The following is a 23,588-nucleotide window of genomic DNA, read 5'->3' as shown; positions in this document are numbered from 1 at the left end:
AATCCACCTAACCTGCGCATCTTTGGACTGTGGGAGGAAACCAGAGCACCTGGAGAAAACCCATGCAGACGCAGGAAGAATGTGCAAACACCACACAGAAGCATGGGCTAAGGTGAAGAGGTAGCCCAATTAATTAAGAGCAGCATCAGTAGAATTAATTAACTTGGTTCTGTTGATGAGGAGGTCGAATCAGTTTGGGTAAGATGATAAATTGTAAAAGGTAAGTAGTCACCTGTAGGAGTTTATGGGCCTCTTAGAGTAACCACGCTGTGGTATGGGATAGGTGAGAAGAAATTACAGGGGCAGGTATGAAAAAATACAGTGAATTACAGAACTCAGGAGTCCTGGTATATGAATCGGAAAGTTAGTATGCAGGTACAGCAAGTGACGGAGGGGATATATGGGTTGATGTCATTTTTTGAGGGGGATAGAACATAAAAGATTACTTTGTGTCAGGTATACAGCAAATCTGGAGGACAGTGTATGGGTTTCGTACCTTTAAGAGAGGGTGTAAATTCATTAGCAGATTGGGAGAGGTTCACTGGAATAGTAGCTGGGCTGGAAATGAAGGGTTACAGGGATAGGGTAATGGGTGGGTCTGGGTGGAATGCTCTTCGGAGGGCTTAGTTTATGAGGATGGGTTGAAAATGTTTGGCCTTAACATCAAAGTTTCGAAGAATAAAAGATAATCATATGGAAGGGTACAATGTTTCTGAGACGATTTGTAAGGGTGTGCGCTAAAGGCACAAGAACGAGAAGATAAGTTAAAAAATAGATCTTCCCTTAAGTTAAAGATGGGGACTTTTTTTCAGATTCACGAATTTTTGGTAGAAGCGAGGTTGCAGATTATTTGTAACAAACAGATAGATATGTGATTAACAAGGGAGTAAAAATTTACCTGCAGTAGGTGGCAAAGTGGATTTAAGGCTGCAATATGATCAGTCATGGTCTTATTGAATGGTGGAGCAGTATAAAAGGAACTGACTCTACTCTTGATCCCAATTCATGCGCCCATATGGATGTAGGTTCATATGCCATTTGCAGTAAAGACCATAAATGCACATCTGTCAATTTTTTTTTGGAAAGGATTAGAATAATGCAGACAGGCTGCTGCTTCCTATAAATTCACAATTCTCTTTTGGCAAATCAAAAGCAAAACTTCGAACTTCCCATTTATGATGATGAAAAACATTCAAGTGGCTTTGCATGTTTCTTTAATTAATTGATGCCACTTTGACAAAAATAATTCCAGAAACCATTCCAAATGTACCCGTCCAGATGAGAATTAGGTTTTTCAACTGCACGCGTTGCATCCATTTGTTTGTAGGCAACGTTATAAACTTTCCCTGCTGTCATGTATACAAACCTTCTTCATTAAGGGACTTAGAAGTCAAACTGATGAATGTGAAGAGTTTACGTTGGCAGATAGCAAATCAAACTGTTGGGAAGTGGTTGTGAATCTGGAGTGCAGATGGACACATTTTTATTTTGCTTTGTGTTAGGCACAAGGTTTTGTTGCTTCTCATGGTAGTACTTGTACATGGGTTCACTTCTCCTTCAAATCGATCTTCACATTTCCCACCCCCTCAGATCCCCAACCTTTCACACCATGTACCAATTTTACAGTTCTTCAGTGACCCCACACACCCTCTCACAATTTGGATTTTTGGCTGCTCGACCATGCCAGCATGAGAGAACAGGGAGAGTGCATGTGTGAGAGAGGGAGAGAAAGACAGACAGAGCAAAAACAGACAGGAAGAAAAAACAAGAGAGATGGCGAGGAAAGAGAGAGGAAGAAAAGACAGAAGAACAGAGAACGAGAGAAAGAAGAGACGTATCCCTGACGCAGTTCAATTCCCCACAACCTCAAGACTACCATTCGTCAAAAATTCAACTTGACCAGGGACGTAAATACTGCGGCTACACAAACAGACCTCAAGCAGCAAGTTCTGCAGCAACCAGCTCACTTCCCAACTCCCCAGTATCTGCTCACAAACTACGAGGCACGAGGGCATGATGCAATGGCATCTACTTGCCTGGATGGTGCAGCTCCAACCATACTGAAGGAGCTTGGTACCATCCAGGATAAAACAGCAGCCTGGCTGACCCCCACTCACCAATTTTAGTATCCACCTCTTCCACCACTGAATGGGTGTAGCATCTACAAGATGCATTGCAGCACCTCAGTAAGGCCTCTTTTGTCAGAAGCCTAACTGAATGGACTCCACCACAAAGTTACGGCAGAAATGAGATCCAACTGGGGCCTAACAAATCAACAGTGCTTTAAATAAGGTCCTTTGTGAAGAATGGGAACTTAAGGGGGAAACAGTACCTGTGTAGGAGGAAGCAGTTTTGTTACAGTCTGAAATTGTTGGTTTTACAGCCTTGTGCTTCCAACTGTATTCTCCCAAGAGCCTGAATCATCATAGAATCCCAACAGTGTGGGAACAGGCTCTTGGGCTCAACAAGTCCACACTAACCCTCAGTGCATCCCATTCAGACCCATCCCCCTATAACCCACTGAATCTATACATCTCTGAACGCTACAGGGTAACTTTGCATGACCAAGCCACCTAACCTGCATATCTTTGGACTGTGGGAGGAAACCCACGCAGACGCAGGGAGAATGTGCAAACTCCACACAGACAGTTGCCCAAGACTGGAATCGAACCCAGGTCCCTGGCACTGTGAGGCAGCAGTGCTAACCACTGAGCCACATCGCCACCCTGTCTGCAAGTGGAAAAGAGCTGAAGAGAAGTCAGATGTTTTCACCAAGTGGCAACCATTTTGAAAAGGGCTCAAAACATCATGTCCAGTCAAGCCATTGACAGACACCTCAACTGCCCTCCCATATCTCCCTGACAACCAAATCAGGAGTCAACCTATAGAAACCCAGAGGTAGGTAGCTTGTTCAACCTGCACTCCTGACTAAGAAATGTCGTGTGAATAGAAGATGATGGGAAAAGCTGGAATCTATTAAAAAACAGTCTGCAGAGTTTGTGGTGGTGCTGGAGGAGGGGGGGTGAGGACTCCCAGAGAAAGTTTAGAAACGAAGCAAGCAACACCAGCAACATCCTGCTCATTCTCAAACAGTTCAGCATTGAAAACATATCCTCCAATACTTCTGCTTTAACTCCAATGGATTTTTCCCATGGTGGATCAGTTTTTAAAGAACACAGTGAATCATCAGAATAAAAATAATGGCACTCAGATTGAGGAATACAGAGCATTCCAATAAAAAACAGTAGATGCAAGAAATGTAAACAAGTACACAGTTGACAAAATCAAAACCATTTATCATGTCAACAACCTAAGGAATTCATTACTAGAACAATTATAATGGATGGTATTAATGAATACATTGGAAAGATCCAGCCCCATTCACATATCAAGCATTCACTGAGACAGAGTTTATCTTAACAAATCGATTCATGCTCAATCTCCACTCAGTTAATTTTAAATATCTACTAACAACAGCGAAATACTTTTTTTTAAAACTTCCCCGCCTGAACAGCACATGATTTATTGAGGAATTATTTGAAGGATGGGGTTATTTGTGTTTTTTTCCCCTGTGGCACAGGCTTGCTGTTCTACTTGAAGATTCAATTTTCTTTTGTGCAGCAATTCAGGAAGTGAGCAACGTGCTAGTGTGTGATAGATTCCTCACTACTGGCTCCCGTGCTATCGGTGCCGCACGTTAGCTGTACTGTACTCATTCACTAGGGCCCAGCTTTGCATTTCAATCCAGGCTTTTTTTTAAAAAAAAAAAGATGCACTCCTATCTAATCAGCATCCTCAATGTCCACTTCCTGACCCCCAGTCAGTGCTTGCCCAGCCAATTCCATACAATAACACTGAAAAGAGACAAAAAGAAACAAGTCTGCAGTCTTAAAAGAAAGTGTGGTGGTACAGTTTAGCCTCAGTTCGAGCTTTGACACCAAGTAGATTCACAACAGACACCCATCTCTCTCTGGCCTGTTGGAGGAGGAAGGAGAGCTGAACTCACTCCAAGCTATTTTTGATGCCCCAGCTATTTTGGAGTTATGGTTTTCTGCAAAAGAATTACAGGGAGATTTTCCAAACAAACAGAAACATAGCAAGTTGCTCGGATTTGGAATGCACTAGCTGGCCTAAAAAATAATTTCCAAAAGAGCATTGGCTGTCTACTCAAATCTAACAAACAGGACAGGCTGAGCAGTCAGACAAATCTTGCTCCTACCCGGCCCTGTGTGAGGGTCCTCAATTTGTTACAGATTTTTTTAAAATTCGTTCATGGGCTGAGAGCTTTGCTGACTGGGAAGCATTTATTGCCCATCCCTAGTTGCCCAGAGGGCAGTTTAGAGACAACTACATTGCTGTGGGTCTGGATTCATAAGTAGGCCAGACCAGGTAAGGATGGCAGTTTCCTTCCCTAAATGGCATTAGTGAACCAAATGGGTTTTTCCTGACAATTGACAGTGGATTCATAGTCATCATTAGATTCAAGACTTTTTTTCTTGAATTCAAATTCCACCAATTGCCAAGGCAAGATTTGAACCTGGGTCCCCAGAACAGTATCTATGTCTCTGGATTAACAGTCCAGTGATAATGCCATTAGGATATACCTCCCCATATCCCCATGCTGTTGCCTCCTCATATACAGTTCCAGGCAGGATACCCCCAAATGGTGCGAGCAGAGGTAAACTGGCTCCTGCTCTAATTCAATCCCTCTCTCAGTCAGGTCCTTCCCTTCTGGAATAACAAGCTGGATCAACACAGCAGGCCAAACAGCATCAGAGGAGCAGGAAGGCTAAAGTTTCCGGCCTAAGCCCTTTCCTTCTGGATACCTTTTCCCAATCCAAGTGCGTTGACATTTTCGAAGCAGCCACATTAACCAGGCTTTTTGGGGTTAAAGAACAATGGACTTTTAACAACCACTAAATGTGAGGAATGATTAAATGCCATGGGCATATGCACGGATTGGAAACATGAAAAAAGTACAAATCAGTCTCCACACAGTGTGAAGAGTACATGGTGAATTGTTGCAGTTGTTCACTTCGGTTAGTAGTTCAGATATTGGTAGTTCAGCAGTTGATTGAGATTCCCGGCTGTAAGAGCTAGCCAACAGGCACCATCCTGTTTCCTTTTCAATTATCACTTAGCTTGGACTTTCTCATGCTATAGTCCACCAGCCTATTGGTATACATAGACCAGGTATGGCAGTTATTTATTTTACCCATTTTTATGTACATTGCCAGAAGGGTAAAGCACAAAACATATCTGAAGTCTGGAACATAATCTCACATAATAGATTCTTGCTAGAGGCATACTCAGCTGTCATCGTCTTTGTAGCCTCAGGAGATCATAGTCCAGATTATATGAATTGTATCTCTGCTTTTGAAGGGCTGCTGTTTGAAGTTCCCTTGGCATCTCTTCAAAAGGTATAGCATACTGTATTTCCTCTTAAAGCTTTGCCAGTCACTAAATTCACATCCACAGTCATCTTCTGTATGTCTATCCTCTTTAAAAATACATGTTGTAATTGAATGTTCAATAACATATGTCTGTAAGTAATCCAGAATGATTAAGTGTCAACAGAATACAATGGGCTCCTTCGACGCTACACACTGCCATAACACGCACATGCACACGCACAGGCACACACAGACAATATAGGCTGTTCATCTCAACTGATCACATGAATATCTCCAAGATAACAAAGCGTACAGCTGGATGAACACAGCAGGCCAAGCAGCATCTTAGGAGCACGAAAGCTGACATTTCAGGCCTAGCCCCATCATCAGAAATGGGGAGGGGGAGAGGGTGCTGAAATAAACAGGGAGAGAGAGGGGGAGGTGGATCAAAGATGGATAGAGGAGAAGATAGGTGGAGAGGAGACAGACAAGTTAAAGAGGCGGGGATGGAACCAGTAAAGTTGAGTGTAGGTGGGGAGGTAGGGAGGGGATAGGTCAGTCCGGGGTGGACGGACAGGTCAAGGGGGCGGGATAAGGTTAGTAGGAAGAAAATGGGGGTGGGGCTTGAGGTGGGAGGAGGGGATCGGTGAGAGGAAAAACAGGTTAGGGAGGCAGGGACGAGCTGCGTTGGTTTTGGGATGCAGTAGGCGGAGGGGAGATTTTGAAACAATATTACATATCACATTATTCATTATAATGATGCTTTAAACTGGTTATCAGTCTGCCATGCTGTTTCTGGTTTAAAACCCAATCTTTGTACCAGCCAGCTAACTAACTAAAATGGTTAACTATCCGATAAAACCAAGACAAGTTTCTAATTTATTTGTACAATGGCCATGTCAATTTTCTTTTAAATTTCACCATTTTACAAATAAGCACTCTACTTATCGAACATAAAGTAATGCGGTCAAAGTGTAACTTTGTCAAACAAATTTAAAGCAATTACTTCCTCCCAAACCTCATGTTATATGGTTCTGAAGGAGAGCCACATAGGACTTGAAACATTAAGTCTATTCCTCTCTCCGCAGATGCTGCCAGACCTGCTGAGTTTCTTCAGCAATTTGTTTCTTTGTCAAGTTTTTGATATTAGATTGCACAACCTCTGAATCACTGGTCTTAGTAAGTAATCATTTCCAACTATTTCAGGGACATTCTTCAAGCCTGCAAATGCCCAGATAATAAGAGGATTCACTCTGGTTAGTTGAAAGTTAGAAGTAAATAGTCTGTCATGAAAATTACAGCAAACTCGCAGGATTTTAAATTGTTGTGGTCAAACAGCAAGACGTTGTGTCCTAAATCTTAACTGCATTTTGGGTTTCCCCTCCCACACTTTCTGCAATCCCATTGTAAAGTATAGAGAGACATGTGTTTTCTCCTAGAAGGCACACTAGTAGTGGGATGGCATGGTGGCTCAGTGGTTAGCACTGCTGCCTCACAGTGCCAGGGACTTGGGCTCAATTCCAGCTTTGGGTGACTGTCTGTGTGGAGTTTCAACACTCTTCCAAAGGACCTCTACTGCTCTATGTTCTTCCCCACTCGTTGCATGGGCTTGCTCCAGTTTCCTCCCTCAAAGATATGCAGGTTAAGTGAACTGGCCATGGCAAATTGTGAGTAGTGCCCAGGGATTTGCAGGCCAAGTGGGTTAGCCATAGAAAATGCAGGGTTACGGGGATGGGGTGGGTCTAGGTAGGATGCTCTTTGGAAGGCCAGCATGGACTTGACAAGCCAAATGGCCTGCTTCCGTACTGTAGAGATTCTGTGAATCTAAACCAGCAACTATGCAGAGATGTTCCTCTGCAATGCTGGAGCAAGGGGTTTGTTGCATCATCTTGCCTTCCATGTCTAAATCATTACCAGCTTCTCGATCCTGGGTTCTAGAGTGTAATGTTTAACTTTATTTATTTATTTTTCTACGTTATACCCAAGACTTTGTACCTGAGACGCCTGGAATGACAACATTGTACACTTTCCACTGTACTCCTATACTTGCATAATTGAGTACATGACAATAAAATCGAATTCTAATTCTAAAAATTCTAAAATTTATACTTCCCATAAAAATCTACAGGTGCTGAACACTAAAGTTTCCAATGTATAAATTCAGCCATAGAATTGAAGCAGCAAAGTTTGTTACCATTGTCCAGGAACAAGACAGTGAAGGCTTTAATTTGTGGGTGGCCCATGGTGTTCAGTGTCAGGTCAACCACCAAGCAGACTGTACTGTCAGTCATAAAGACCACCAAGAAGTCAGATTTCTGTCTTAGGTATTGGGATTTTCTTCAAGATAGGGCGAATCAGTGGCTGGACAGTCCCAACTGGATAGTTACATCGTGTGAGATGGGGTGGGATTTATTTCCGCTGGAAAAATATCCCTGACACGCAATGTCTAGTCCAACCTTTGGACCTCAATAACCAAATCTCCTCCCCTCCACAGCACCCCATGTTGTCACAGGCTAGAGTACCCAACTTCCTGTTGCAAACATCAATGTCAAATTTTATTAACATTCAGCAAACCACTTAAAGTACCTTAAATGCATTTTATCTTCTTGGGTTAGTGGGCATATTTCAATCGTTAATAAGACCCAGTTTTGGATGTTAATGCAGACAACCTTTTAAAAGAAGCAGGAATTCAACAAGTGGAGGTTTGGTTGCAAAACATGGGCCTGAAGGTCTATCACCTTCCTGTATCATTATCTTTACTGTATACCCATCCCATTTGAATCTTCAACCTGAATAGAAAATTGGACTTCATTGCTTTGGGCTCTAACTGAGGAATCCTGGCTATATCTCATAAACTAGAGAATGGCATTATTCACGTGCGTAGATATGAAAAATATCAAAGTATGATTCCCTCTCTCAGCTTCCTAAATGCCTCTAAGTCTGTTTAATTGTCCTCGCGAACCCTTTAATTGCAGGTTTCAAATGCATCAGGTAATTTTCAAATGCCTTCCACTCTTCTTACTCAATGGTTTTCATAATTCCAGATCCAACTCATTCCCTTGAGCAAAAACAATGGGAATTGTAACCAATGTGAAAATAAATACAGCCATGGGCTGGTCCAGCACTCCCACTTTGAATATTAAACAAATGAATGGCTGTGCTGCAAGCATTAACTGATTCATCAGCCCAGGGGGGCTTAATTTATGGGCTGTTTGCCTGGGTTCCCCACTCAGAATTTTTCCTTCAACGAGAATCTTTTACTCTGCAAATATAGAATTCACCGAGATCCCAGCCATGTGAAAATAATTAATCAATTGAGTCCAATCGACCCAGTCACGCATAATATTAAATAAATAAATGGTCCTGCCAGGGGGCATCAATTGATTTATCAACTAAAGCTGATTTAATATGTCTGCTAACTGCACAGTTCCCCTCTCACTCTGTGAGCTGACATGCAATTAATTAATTAAAGACAGAGAGGGCACGTGACCCATTGAACAAAATGCAAATAACAATTTTACCTTGTTAAATGCTGCAGACTTCTCTGGTTCACTCCCATCCCCACAAGCTCCAGTTCCTACACTGCTTTCTTTCTACAGAGTTACCTGTACTCATTTCAAGCTTGGTTTGTGTTACCTACACTTTTCCATCATCCTGCTTTCTGTGCTTCCCTTCCCCACCACCCTACCCCCCCAATTCCCAGCTTCTTTTGTTCGAGAAGTAACACATTCTATTTTTTTTCACCTCCATCTCTCACCAGTTTGGAAAATGAGGCCCATATTTTCATTATGCAGCTTCTATTGAAGATCTCTCTCTCTCAACTTTTACTCTATTTCCCAACTTCTCTGCCATTTACCATTTTTATCCACACAACGTAATGTCTAACACTACAAACCTAAACTCCTAACTACTCCAAATCCCCCTGATGCTCACTTCTTGGTGCACAGAAGGCTCACTTGACTGATTCTGGGACGAAGACTTTACCTTATGGGTGGCTCAATGCTTAGCACTACTGCCTCACGCTGCCAGGGGCCTGGGTTTGAATCCAGCCTCGGGTAACTATCTGTGTGGAGTCTGTACATTCTCTGTGTCTGTGTGGATTTCCTCCAGGTGCTTTGGTTTCCTCCCACAGTCCAAAGATGTGCAGGCTAGGAGGATTGATCAAGCTAAATTGCCTGCAATGTCTGGGGATATGCTGGTTAGTTCAGTTAGCCGTAGGAAATGCAGGTTTACAGTGATGGTGTGGACCTGAGAGGAATGCTCTTTGGAGGGTTGGTGTGGACTTGATGGGCCGACTGGCCAGCTCGCACGCTGCCGGGATTCTATGAAAGCTTGGCCCTGAGAGTTGAACTTATTAAATCACAAATATCTTGAGGGAACTTTGCAGGAGTGAGGCAGATAGCTTGTGGGAGATACTGGAACTAGGGGACATGAAATTCTCGTATGAGCCTGTAGAACGCTCTTCTCGAGAGAGCGTGGTCATTGAATATTCGCAACACAGACACAGATGGACATCCTTGTTGGTCGAAAATCTAACATCATTGGGGGTAGATGGGACGGTGGAGTTGAGAATACAATCCCATCAGCCACAACCTTATCAAACAGCAGAACAGGTTCATGGGTCAAATACCTAACGCATTCATATGTCATCGCTACTTCCAACAACAAGCAATAAGGCAGAAATCGTCAGTATGTTTTGTTCCAATACTCATGACTCCTCTAAATTGTTGCTTTATGACTCCCTTTAATAATTACCACAAATTTCACAATTCCCTCATTAAAGTACCATAAGATCGCAGGCAAAACATCAAAGGAAGCCGCTCACCCAATTATTCCCGTGCCGGGTCTTTGGTCAAGCTCTTCACTTATTCCCACTGTCCCTGCTCTTTTCACTTTGGGTGTACTCAATTCCTTTTCAAAAATTACCCCTGAACCTGCTTCCACCACACTTTCCGGAAGTATATTCCAGATCGCAAGCCCAACATTCTTTTTTAAAAAAAACATGCTGCAGTTGGTTAATCGCCTTAAAATTTATATCCTCCAGCACCAACCCTTCTACCACTGGTAACAATTTCTCCTTTTTTACTCTACAAGTGAGATATCCCTCCAGGCTATAGTAACCAAGGCTGCATTCCTTTATAAAGCACCATTTCCTTAACTCCACTACACACCTAACTTCACAGGGACAACATTTCAACTTAATGCATTAATGAGATACCTCTGGGGCTTCTCATAACTTATAGTAACTCAGTCCTACACCAAGTTATTAGGGATCTTTCTTTTGCTGTGCCTGGTTGGAATTGGCCAGAGATCAACCAAAGCCATCTAACAAAAGACTACAGCTGGCAAATAAGGAAAGTGTTTACCTACCTAACCTGGCCTTCATTTAAAACCAAGGCTCTGAGGTTAAAAGTGATGCAACGGGTTAAATTCCACGCTCTATACTATGGGACCCAAATTATTGACCATTGCAGACACAGAGGATGCAAATTTCCTATTCCAGCCCCCAGTTACTTAAATAGAGGTGTGGCTCTACGTTCAGTTCCCATTTTGTTTAAGCTCCATGTGCTGGGTGGCTGTCTACTTCACATCCATTTCATGTCATTGCTGGTGACATGTGATTCTGTTCTGCTGCAAGGAAAATATCAAGAGACACATTGTATTTAGGGAGAGAAAAGCCTCACTTTATGAGGTAATTCACATTCCCATCTTTCCAAAATAAGCCTGCCAACTGAATGGGATATTACGTTGCCCTTCACAGCCTCACAAATAAAAACTTGATTTAAAACGTGCATCAACTGTGACCACAGCAGTGTCTAAGTGGAAGACTCCAGGAGTGAACGCAGTAGCCACATGACCGAGCAGCCCAGTCTGGCAGAGATTTCCACTGAAGATCCACTCTTGAAATGTGAAGAAATATTTGCTGTAAAAAAGATTTTCTTCCATCGTACCCACACTTGAGTTTGTGATCCAGGCAGAAGGCAACACAGAACACTGACTTTAGGCTTGGCTCTGTAATAATTCTACTTATGCCATCTCCATACTAATTATTGCAACACAATAATTTGAGCTATACCTGGTTCTAATCTCTCCATTATAACACAAACAATTCTATTAGCTATACTGTCTATTAATAATTACGATTTGTAGCATACGTTTCCATTGCTCATATTCACTCTTACGCCTTTTCCAATCTAACTCCACTCACACAGCGCTATTTATACCCAGGGAGGAGTAACTCCATTTTCTCACTGCATGGGTGGTCCTGGGTCCTAACACCCTTACGCCACACATTTATTAATAGGATGAAGCAGTAGAACAAGCACACACTCAAAATGAATGACAGATCACTAGGAAACGCAGAGGAAGAGAGAGATCTTGGGGAGCATCTCCACAGATCCCTGAAGCCAGCAGAACTGGTTAGTAGTACAGTGAAGGCGGCATATAGAACGCTTGCTTTATCAGTTGAGGCATAGCTTAGAAGAGCAGGGAGCTGTACAGGACATGAGTTAGGCCACAGCTGGAGAAGTGTGTGCAGTTCTGGTCACCACACTATACGAAGGATGTGATAGCACTGGAGGGGGTGCAGAGAAGGTTCACCAGGGTGTTGCCTGCGATGAAGCATCTTAGCTATGAAGACAGGCTGGATAAGCTTAGGTTGTTTTCTTTAGAGCAGAGAAGGGCGACGGGGGACATGACTGAGATGTTTCAGATTATAAGGGTCATAGGTAGGAAGCTGCTGTTCCCCTTAGTTGAAGGGTCATTAGAAAGGGGGCATAATTTTAAAGTGAAATGCTCCTGATTTAGAGGGGATTGAAGGAAAAATATTTTCCTCCAGAAGGTAGTGGGTATCTGGAAAGCAATGCCTGGGAGGGTAGTCGAGACAAGAAACCTCACAATCTTTAAAGGATATTTGGATGAGCAGGTGAAAAAGTGAAAACATTCACGGCTTTGGGCATAGTGCTGAAAAATAGGATTCATATGGATTTGGACTAGCTTTTGTTAGCGCAGACTCAATATAGCCTCTTCTGTACTGTAGGAGTCCACGATTCTATCGTAACAAAAATTCAAGAGAGTAAGTAATGTGGACCAACACTAAACACAATTTGTGCACTTAAAGCAGTAATCTTCTCACGGGAAGGTTAGCAAATGAAAAGAGATACTGATCAAAAGGAGGAGATAGCGGTATGGCTGTTCAAAACCTTGTTCAAAGAGCTAGGTTAAGGAGCATCTCACAAGAGCACAGAAAGCTGGAAGACATTATGAAGGGAATATACAAGATAGAAGCAGGGAGGATGTTTCCACTGGCGGGTGAGACTAGAACTTGGGACTTAGCCTCAAAATAACGGGGAGCAGATTTAGGACTGAATTGAGGAAGAACTCCTTCAGCCAAAGGGTTGTGAATCTGTGGAATTCCCTGCTCAATGAAGCAGTTGAGGCCACTTCACTGTATTATGTTTTTAAGGCATAGGTTGATTATTGGACAGCAAAGGAATGAAGGATTATAGTGAGAGGGCAGGTAAGTGGAACTGAGTCCATAAAAAGATCAGCCATGATCTTATTGAATCACAGAGCAGGCTCAATGGGCCAGACGGCCTACTCCTGCTGTTATTTCTTATGTAAGACATCCCAGAGCTTGGGGCCCAAACAACTTAGGACATAATCACCCATAGTGAGGCAAAAGCGAGTCAAACATGTGCAAGAATCTAGAATTACAGAAAAACAGTTCCTGGGCCAAAGTGAAGGACAATTTATATGTCACTAGGCGCTACATTTGACCCAGGGGAGAGGCAGTCCAAAGACACATCAACCAGGACCACCGCGGCTGAACACAATTTCACTTGTTCCTTCTCGAAACTCTAGTCATGTAAGGAGTCTGAAGAAAATCCAACAAGCCTCCCATGTGTTGATTCCCATGATCAACCAGTCGGCTCATGTTCAAAATCTTAATGCATCTGTGAAGTGAGGTTTTGAAAGGAAGCCTACTAGAAAGAGGGACAAAAAGCAAGAAGTAATGTTTAAAATTTAGTCAAAAGGTTTTCCATGAAAATTTGGAAAACTGCCTTCTTTTCAAGGGAGGGAGGACTTCATGACAAAAGTCTACCCTTTGAAATCAGTCTCTATTTGGCAAAGAACAATGGGCTTTAGGTGCATCAGCTAGAGTTCTGTTGATAACCCTCTTACCTCCAAACAGAACGCTGAAAGACTCAAGTACAGTTAAAAGTCACAGTCCCATACTGTACCGAAGCAGTGCTGTACTGCTTTCACTGAGGTGTCAAATCAAAACCTTGTGCTCTCGCAGCTGAATTTAAAATATCCTATTGCACCATTTTGAAGATTGAATTGAATTGAATTTGCTTTACTGTCACATGTACTCAAATGAAAAGTGTACAAGTCGCCACTTACAGCGTCATTTTAGATGTTAGGTGCCTAGGTATAGATTCTTTGATACACGTTCTTAGGAAAATAAATTAGAAAAATAAAGAAATAAAAAGTCCAGCATTACAGATCACAGGAATAAATTAGAAAATAAAGAAATGAAAGAGGATAACTGGACAGTTTTTGCCCTGGCGTCCAATTCACAGTTTTCCCTCAACCAACGCCGTTAAATAACAATAGATTGTCTGGTCATTATCGCATTGTGTGCAAACTGATTGTTGCATTTTCTACAATAGTGATTAGTCTTGAAAAGTACTCCAGCTACTTGGAGAGACTTGTGGCCATTAGATCAGCTCTGTAAATTCAAAGCTTTCTTGTGCATTTCTCTGAGCTATTTTGATGGCATTTTATTCAATTGCAATTATTCTGGCAATGGCTGGGAAAATTATTTGGTAATGACCACTGTACCAAATCGGTGTGCCAAACTTGTAACAAACCCTGAGCCGCAAATCTTCATAAATTCAGTTCACGGGAGACAACTATTTGTGCATTCAATCCACAATACAGACACAGAGACATACCTTGCAGCAGTCTATGACAGGTGATACTGACAGATGCTCAAAAAGTGGATTACTGAAAGAATGGCGTACAGGATTGAACACTCATAGTGGGTGAAAACTTGCCCGTTGTTAAGCTATGGTAAAGAAACCATTTGAAAAACATCAATTTCACATTTGTACTCCTCTTTTGCTACAGTCTTTGCCAGGGAGAATGTCTCCTCAAAGCAAAGAGAGCCCTATGAAGACAATTTTGCTCAAAAGAAAAATTACAAAATGTAAAAGAGGAGTTTCATTATATTTGTTTCACCTTCCTCTCTCTCTTCATTTTAACAGTTTTTCATTCTCCTGTTTATAGGAGCTTTCTGTACGTAAATTGGCTGCCACATTTCCTAAAAATGCCTGCCCATTATACCTCAAAATATCCAGTGACTAGAATGTACTTTGGGATACCCAGCAATCATAAAAAGCACTACGTAAATATCAGTCCCTGGTCATTTCTCAAAAAAAATTACACATCTCCCTAAAATCATAGTCACCTTTGCTAAGTGACTTGCATTGAAAAGCACAGCAGATAATGGACAGAGGACTATATACATAGAGTGGCAAAGAAGGTGTTTAGCATGCTTGCCTTCATTGCTTTGAGTATGGGAGCTGGAACGTCGCGTTGAGGTTGTACAGGATGTTGGTGAGGCCTCTTCTGGAGTGCTGTGTCCAATTCTGGTCATCCTGTTATAGGAAGGATATGATTAAGCCGAAGAGGGCTCAGAGGAGTCTTACCAGGATGTTGTTGGGAATGGACGGTTCGGTAAGGAGAAACTAGATAGGCTGGGCCTAAACTCTCCCCTGGGTCAGCCCCCTACCTCACACACCAGGTCTTGTCACCACATAGCCTGTTTTTACACACCACTTATAGCCTCCATTAACAAATATTCACCCTCCCAGCCTGATCGTTAGCAACTCCTTGCCCAACTGCTGTTCTCTTTTTGGGCTCGATCCTATTGTTTATTCCCTACCCCATCCCCCTCCCCCTTTTGTCTGCATATAAACTGACATTTTCCCAGCCACCATCAGTTCTGAGGAAGGGTCACTGGACCCAAAACGTTAACTCTGTTTCTTCCTCCACAGATGCTGCCAGACCTGCTGAGCTTTTCCAGCAACTTTGTTTTTGTTCCTGTGTTTGTATTTTCTAGACTGGGTAACCTCATAGAAGTTTTTAAAATTATGAGGGGCATAGATAAGGTGACTAGCAGGTCTCTTTTCCCTAGGGGGGCAATTTCAAGACTAGGGGGCATGCATTTAAGGTAGGAGCAGAAAAAATTTTAAAAAGACATGAGGGGCAATTTTTCTTTTACACAGAGAAGGGTTCGTGCATGGAATAAACTTCTAGAGGAATTGGTGGATGCTGCTACAGTTACAACGTTTAAAAAAAAATTAGATAAATAAATAGATAAGAAATGTTTGGAGGGATATGGGCCAAGCACAGGCAGGTGGGTCTAGTTTGAGATAACAAGGTGTAGAGCTGAATGAACACAGCACACCAAACAGCCTCTTAGGATCTAGCTTGGTTTGGGATTATAGTCAGCATGGACTGGTTGGACCAAAGGGTCAGTTTCCGAGCTGTGTGATGCTCTGATGTTATAATCCAACCTCCTGCTTAACAGAGGTATCAGGAACTGCAGATGCTGGAGAATCTGAGATAACAAGTTGCAGAGCTGGATGAACACAGCAGGCCAAGCAACATCAGAGGAGCAGGAAGGCTGACAGAAAATGAAGACGAAGGGTCTAGGCCTGAAATGTCAGCCTTCCTGCTCCTCTGATGCTGCTTGGCCTGCTGTGTTCATCCAGCTCTACACCTTGTTATCTCCTGCTTAACAGCCTTTGGATGTGTTGGCAAGGAGTGATGTTAACAATGTGAAGCTGCACTACCAAACAAGCCATTCCATTGGCCCTGACTTTATGCTCTCTGCTTCAGAACTAAAAGAATATTGCATTCAATCCATACTGAAACCCTGGAGAAATAACTGCACAGTTATCATGAGTCTCATCAGCCGTATCAATATTGTGCCTATTTAAATCTGTAATAAGCCTTCAAGAAGCTCTGCAATAAGAGAAATTACCTCATACATCATACCATCTGGCTGAAATACAATATTGAGAAAGCAAAAATGGATCTTTTTTTTATAAGACTCGTAAAGTCGACACAGCCATTAAAGAAATAAATCCATTTAATTTTTACATTTCAACATACACGTTAACTACTCTCATTTAAGCTAGGCATTCCACTTCATCATTTTTATTTTTAAAATATGGGAAATAGGGATAACTGCTCTTCATTTACCTCATTCAAGTACTAAACTCCAACATTATATTAATTATGACGTTCAATCCAAATTACATTTTTATCCATCAATAAGTCATTTTAAATTATCTGTGTACTGTATCAGATTGACAATTACAGTTATTATGTTTAATACAAAATTTTACAAAAACACACATTTGCTACCTCAGATGAATCATTAAAAGGAAGAAATCCCAATCAGACATATGACTGCAGTCTTGTATTTGCTTACACTCTTAAATCGTGCATCTTTAACTTGCCAATATCATTGTGACCAAGCTGCCTCACATCTTATCACATTTAAACTAGCCATGGCCCCCCAATATTGAACTAAAGCTGAAATGATTAAGAGTCACAGGAGAAAATGTGGCACTATGAGTAGGCACTTCAGTCAGTTGTAGAGTTCATGGCATCTCAGGACATCAGAGGTTTTGCTGAGTAGGCAATTTACAATAAGATTTGGGGTGGGGGGGGTGGAGCAAGGTAGGGATCTGCCTGGTTCCATTTCACCATATGGGTGAGACCTTGCAGACCCAAATCCAAAACATAACCACTCTGGTGTCATTTTTATTGCACCAGAATGCCAATTACCCTGCTAACATTCAGCAGACCATAAATAGCATAGTTTTTAAAAAATTACTGAATTATGCCGAGCTCTGATAATTAGGGATATTGGGTTTGTACACATTTAAGGGCAGCTTTCCCATATTCTTTCCCTCCTTCCTGTGAGGGTGGTGAATTGTACCAGCATTAATGTTCCGCAGATGCTGTCAGCCAGTCTCATCTCTCATCTCCCTCTCTCTCTCTCGCTGTCAACAGCAATCTTTTATGGCCAAGTCTGCAGTGCTGCCAAGCTGGCCTGGCAATCATCAGAGCTGCACTCCATGGTTCATGCCATGTAACACATGTACTTTCCAGCAGGGGTCACTGTGCAACATTCAGGAGAACAATCCAAACTCCTTTTTAAAAATAGGTAGTATATATATCATGTATGGATGCTGAAGTGAAGGTAGTAGTTTCAATACCTCCTCTGCTCAGATTCGCCTAGCTCAGGAAAGATCAGTACACACAAACAGAACCATCTCCACCTGAATCTTTGCCTTGTTTGATCTAATCCTCCTTAAATACCAATCTTGGCACCTGGTTAAAATTGTGATCAGAGATAATGGGAACTGCTTCTTTTGCAGCTCTAGTGATGTGCAGTTTAAAAAGGGATCATTTTTCCCCTCACTGGGAAGGTCAGCCACACCACCTTACATGAGGCTTTTTCCCCCAGCGCTGCAATATAACTGGCCAGCAGCACTAAGGTGACATCTTAAGTTTTCATTGAATCCCCCCCCCCCCGCAGTGTGGAAACAGGACATTTGGCCCATCAAGTCCACAGCAACCCTCTGAAGGATACCCCACCCAGTTCCATCCCTGCATTTGCCATGGCTAATTCACATGGCCTGCACTGTATGGGCAATCCACCTCACATGCACATGTGTGGAAACTGTAGCATCTAGAGGGACAGGTACACACACATGCATACAATGTGAAAACTCCACACAGACCTGAGGCTGGGTCCCTGGCACTGTGCGGCAACAGGGCTAACCAGAGCCACCACATGAGCCCTTTCCTCAGCCTCAATGCCTCCTACAAATACTGCTCCAATCTCAGTCATCTATAACATGGGGGAGGCCTGTATTTCTATTTTGCATTATTTACTTGCATAGCTTGGTGCCTACAACTACATTCAAAGTTATTCAAGCTTAAAATTCACATTTGATGGGCTAATTGTAAGACAACTTACTATGAAAATAACTGTTAATGCATTACACTCTTAAACATTCAAGATCCTCATGAACTGTACAACAAAAGGGAAGGCCTTTCAACAAACATTATGCATGTGATTAGCATCAATATCTATTCCTTACTGACTAGTGTCAAGAGAGCACATTGCAAACTGCAGACTGAAAGCCTAAATTTAACACCACAGGAACTATTTGTGTTAAACTATATTGATACGAAATGTCAGTAATTAGAATTCTTGCAAGAACATATTGACATTTCGTGCACTATAGAAGCAATCTTTGAGAGTGTTACAGTGCCAAAGGTGCTCAGGTACATTTGTGTCAACGGCTGCGTGCTGAATTCGGAAGCATGGGTAATGCTTTAATTTAATAAATTCAACTACGTCAAGAATTCACTTGGTAATTCTTCAAACTTCACAGCAAGGTTTCTCTGCCTGTAGAATTCTAGCTGGATGCAAATGGTGAATGAAGGAAAGAAAATCATAAGGACATCTTTTCACCATCCAGCAATGAATATTTAATGTATCTTATTTTAAGCAAAAATTGTGTCAAAATAGAGACAGTGGAGTTTGCTAAAATGACAATGATATTTTAAGCCAGGTTTTATTTTAAGATTACCAAGCAATGTTTTCTTGATGTTAGGAACAATGTCTTTCCAATACAGATGCCCTCAATAAGTTTTCAACAGCCTAAACTTTAAAATAAAACACCATTCATTTCAGAGCTCAAAATGAATATTTGCAAAACAACACAGGAGCAATGACAGAGTATGGCTACTGGCCCCTGAAACAGCCACCAGTCACTTGACGTTCATTCTCTTAAAAGCAATTCTAAATACCAAGCAAGTCAAACAAATGGTCAGTTTTCAACAACACCTCTCTCGTTACTTTTTTTAAGGTCTCACACTCCCGCACAATCATCTCTTATTTCATTGCATGAACGTGAAAGGTTAGTTTCCCTTCTCATCTGCGATGGAAAAGGCAAAAGGTGGCAGAAATCAGAAAGAGGAAAGCAGATCAAATCAATTTTGCATTGGACTTTATCTCATTCACAGTTCCAACGTTTAGGACTCATCAAACCAGAGGCTTCTGGGCTAGTATATTCCTGGAAGCTCACATTCTATTCCAAAGATGGCATAGATTATTTAAAGCAGAAAAATCACATATGTGGATTGATACAAAAAATGATTAACAGAAATATCAAGCAAGATACCATTCCATTCAAACGTTGAGTTTTTAAGTTCCTTGGACCATCACAGTTTCATAATTAATGAGGAAAATTGAGAATACTGTGATAATTAAATAGGAATGTCACTTGGTCAGAACACATTTGGCAAGTGATTAGTACCTCAGCAATTCAAAAAGAAATCATTTTATCAGGACAGGAAGAGGTCAGGCAGTAAAGTATAATATCCACACGTTTCAAATCAAAATGCTGGTGATTAGACAAGACTACCTATTCTCCTTGGCTTGTATTAACCCTTCAGGCAATTATTTACTTCTATCTTTCGGAAGTTGTAATTCTGACATTTTGATAGTGGGTAATGAGAAGAGGTTTCTGTATTTTACTAAATGGTTTTCATTGAAAAGCATATCTCAATGATTAATAACCTTAATGTCACGTAAAATACATCTTGCATCAGTATTTAAAAAACAAAATTTGAATACAGAGAGCGGATTTCAACCCTAGTAAATAGAAGCTGTAATTCTTTAAAATGTATTTCTGAAAGCCATCATGTTGAATGATCCGTATGCTACACTTTACTACTGTTAATATGTCAATAGTACACAGAAAAGATACTGTAACAAATTTGTCTTGGATATAACTCGATGCACAATAAAGATGACAGTGTCTTTTTTTAGTAATAACCAAATTATGAACCAAGCACAGCAGTTCCCAACAACTGTAACTATGAATCACATTGCAACTAAACTAGCAGTGTTTGTTCAATGGTCCTTTATCCTTTAGTGCAGACATCACTATGCATGTTGTACAACTGGTAGGCACTCTAACAACAGCTACCAACAAGAATTTCACACCCACAATGGCAAAAGTGCTGCCCATGAAGACATGAAAAACTAATGGATTGAGGAGATCAAACTCAAAATTGTAGTCTGAGCTGGGACGATGGTTACCAAGTACTTGAGCTCCACCTCCACAATTCATGACTCCAACTAAACTTCTCAACGAGCTCATAACCTTGCAGTCCTTCAGATAGAACATTATTACATACACAATACATGCATATTTGTAATGTGCTAACCAACTCTGCCTGTTGCAGACTGGGTGATGCAGCTGTGGTCAGCAAAGCTGAAAGATCTTGAACACTTAAATTATGCCTAGTGAGAGCTGACCTTTGCTACAATACCTTCCAAATTAAAATATCATCAGTTCCAATGCAACAAAGCTTGTTATGACACTTGCATCAATACAGAACTAATCCTGAAATGTCTTGTCATACAAATATAAATCTTGTTGGATCAAAGTTGTGCATGGTAATAATGCTAGCTTTGTGTGCAGAGTTAACCATAAAACCGGAATGGGAACAGTCAAGACTCCAGCAGCATTGTTAGTTACTGATCTGAATATGAATAATAAAAGGATCTGGTATTATTTTGCTGCTGTTCTCAATGCTCAGACACATTTCCCCCCATTTTCTTATTACATTCCAATTACTTTTACTGGTGGGGCTTTTCATGTCCCTATTGCATTATCCACATCAAGCATGAGCCTTTTTCTCTTTATTGTATGGGAAAATTGTGACTTTTTGGATACATCCATTCTGTGATCCCAAATAATAGTTCTTTCACCCATCACGTATACGGTGGCACCTTAAAAGTAAGCTGTAGGAAAGCTGGACTCTTTTGAACAACAGTAAATGTTTAAATGGGCAGATTTCAGCTAAAGCAGGATAGTCCTTGCTGCGAATTTTCATGAGTTATCACATTTAAAAGTAAACCATTTTGCCAGGCTGTTGAAACAGAATAAAGCTGTCTCAGAGTGACAAGCACTCTGTAATACCGCCGCCGGACTGAATAAATATCTTACATTGAAAAAGGCTGCACAGATGTACTTTATCAATTTAATGTGTTTTAAGTAGAAAAAAAATCCAGTAACTGTATCAATCCACATAATTCAAATTAAATTTTGACTAAAGGTACTCTCCCTGATAAATTTTACGTTCACACTTATGACCTATTCATTACGTATTCTGACTTTAAGGTAATACTGGTCCTGAACACTGGTACATTGATCCAAAGTAGGTCTAGCTGCTAATTTCTGGATGTGCTTCTCCTGAAATCAGTGATGAGCCTTATACAGTTCTCTTATTTTAACTGGATAAAACAGCAAAGCTATTTAGCATCAAACCGATTTGCATCATTTACATTATGCCGCCCCAGAATGAGATCTACCCTACATTACCACCGTACGGCAGAATAAGCATTTTCTATTTCAAAGCTCTTCAAAAGGCTGCAGCAGATTAACTTCATAGATGCTCAAATCTTGTTTAAATTAAAGCAGGAGCAAAGTTTTCATGTTGGTTGAAACAAAGTCTTCATATGTGAAAAGACGTGTGCTCCCAATATTGTGTAGCAGAGCAGCTCAAATGAATGTTCACCCACATACAATCCCTAATTTCTGGCAATTGAGTGTTTGAAACAAAATGATAGTCTGCTTTCCAACTTTATTCTGCATTTGGGATTACCACCCACGTCTTAGAGTGTATGGAAAGTGTCTTTTGGTCATTCAGGCAAATTTGAACATCTCTTAAAAAAATTAACTTCCATTATCACGCACATACAAGGTGTACACAATGAGACTGGGTATAGAAAGGATGTGCATAATAACGTGGTTGTTCACCAGTGATGTTAGAATGCAAACGTATTTCAGGAATGAAGTTAGGTGGCTACTTCAATGGAGATGCTGGGTTGAATATGTATCTGAAGGAGTTGGGTAGCTCGGTGTTGGAGGGTTGGAGAACTGACATGTACAGACAAGCTGTTTGCGGGGGGGGGGGGGGGGGGGGGGGTTAAACCTAGAATACAGTGTTGCAGTCAGTACCTGTACCAGTTCAGTCCCCTCTCGTAGTTTCTATCGAAGAAGTGCGGCTCAGCGCCCACCGCCCTGACATCGGGATGAATGCGTAAAAACTCCAGCAGAGCCCTGGTGCCTCCTTTCTTCACCCCGATGATAACGGCCTGGGGGAATTTCTGTGTTCCAAAGCTGTTGAAGACCGAGATGTTGGCGGCGGCTGTAACTGCCTGCCCCTGGCCGGTGGAAAGGGCAGGGAGAGCGGACTGATACTGCACCGGCTTCCCGCTCCGGGCTCGCCCTGGCTCCCCAGCCGCTTGCTGCTGATGCGGGGAAGAGCCTGCTATAGGGCTCGGCATGGTCTCGCAGTAGCCCGTCAGACAGTAGACAAAATAGGTGAGGACTATGATCATGGTCAGGAAGAGAGGCGCCCTCGAAAAGCCGAGATGGAACCAGGCACTCCAGCTACAACATCCCATGGGTTAGCTTCCTGCTTAGAGAAAACCGGCCAAACTTTGGAAGCATGCTTCTATTTTAAATTTCTATATTCCAGGTCCCCCAAAAAAACAAAGTTAAGTTTTTTTAGAACACAATTTGCGTTCAGTATCATCCAGGCAACCGCCCTCCTAACGATTGGAACTCAAGTCACCAGCTCTGTTTCTCCCATTTGTTTTTGTTTTGTTAAGAGGATGTGCGGAGCTCGTGATTTAATAGCCCCATCTCTGTCTCTGTCTCCTCAACGCTCCTTACATTTCTTTTTTTTTTGCTTTTTGCCTGTCGAGTTTACAACCTGCCTGCTTCCAACATGATAGTCATTTGTAACTCGCTGTAACTTCACCAGGCATAGATCCACCCCCTCAGCCTGGCCATTGGGCGGGACTTATATAGACCAGAAATATATTCAAATCCCTCCAAAAAAAGCACCTGCTTAGCTAGTGATTTCCAACCAACCAACCCCACACATACACATACACACTCACTCACTCACTCACACTCACAAACACACACTCACTCACACACACACACATACACACTCACACACATACACACACACTCACTCACACACACACACACTCACTCACACACACACACA

General features: G+C 41.7%; 1 protein-coding gene across 1 annotated transcript in view; it reads right to left on the bottom strand.

Moving 5' to 3' along the window:
- LOC125462604 (heparan sulfate glucosamine 3-O-sulfotransferase 3A1-like) overlaps positions 1-23,329 on the bottom strand; it is a 189,059-nt gene extending 165,730 nt beyond the window's left edge. Inside the window, exon 1 of the mRNA XM_059653900.1 lies at positions 22,526-23,329. Coding sequence (XP_059509883.1) covers positions 22,526-22,974 — 449 coding nt within the window. The 5' untranslated portion in view covers positions 22,975-23,329. The remainder of the gene's footprint in view (positions 1-22,525) is intronic.
- Positions 23,330-23,588: the final 259 nt, after the last annotated feature.

Source organism: Stegostoma tigrinum, chromosome 23 (genome assembly GCF_030684315.1).
Source record: "Stegostoma tigrinum isolate sSteTig4 chromosome 23, sSteTig4.hap1, whole genome shotgun sequence".
Taxonomy (NCBI): Eukaryota; Metazoa; Chordata; class Chondrichthyes; order Orectolobiformes; family Stegostomatidae; genus Stegostoma; species Stegostoma tigrinum.
This window is presented reverse-complemented; position numbering and strand designations above follow the sequence as displayed.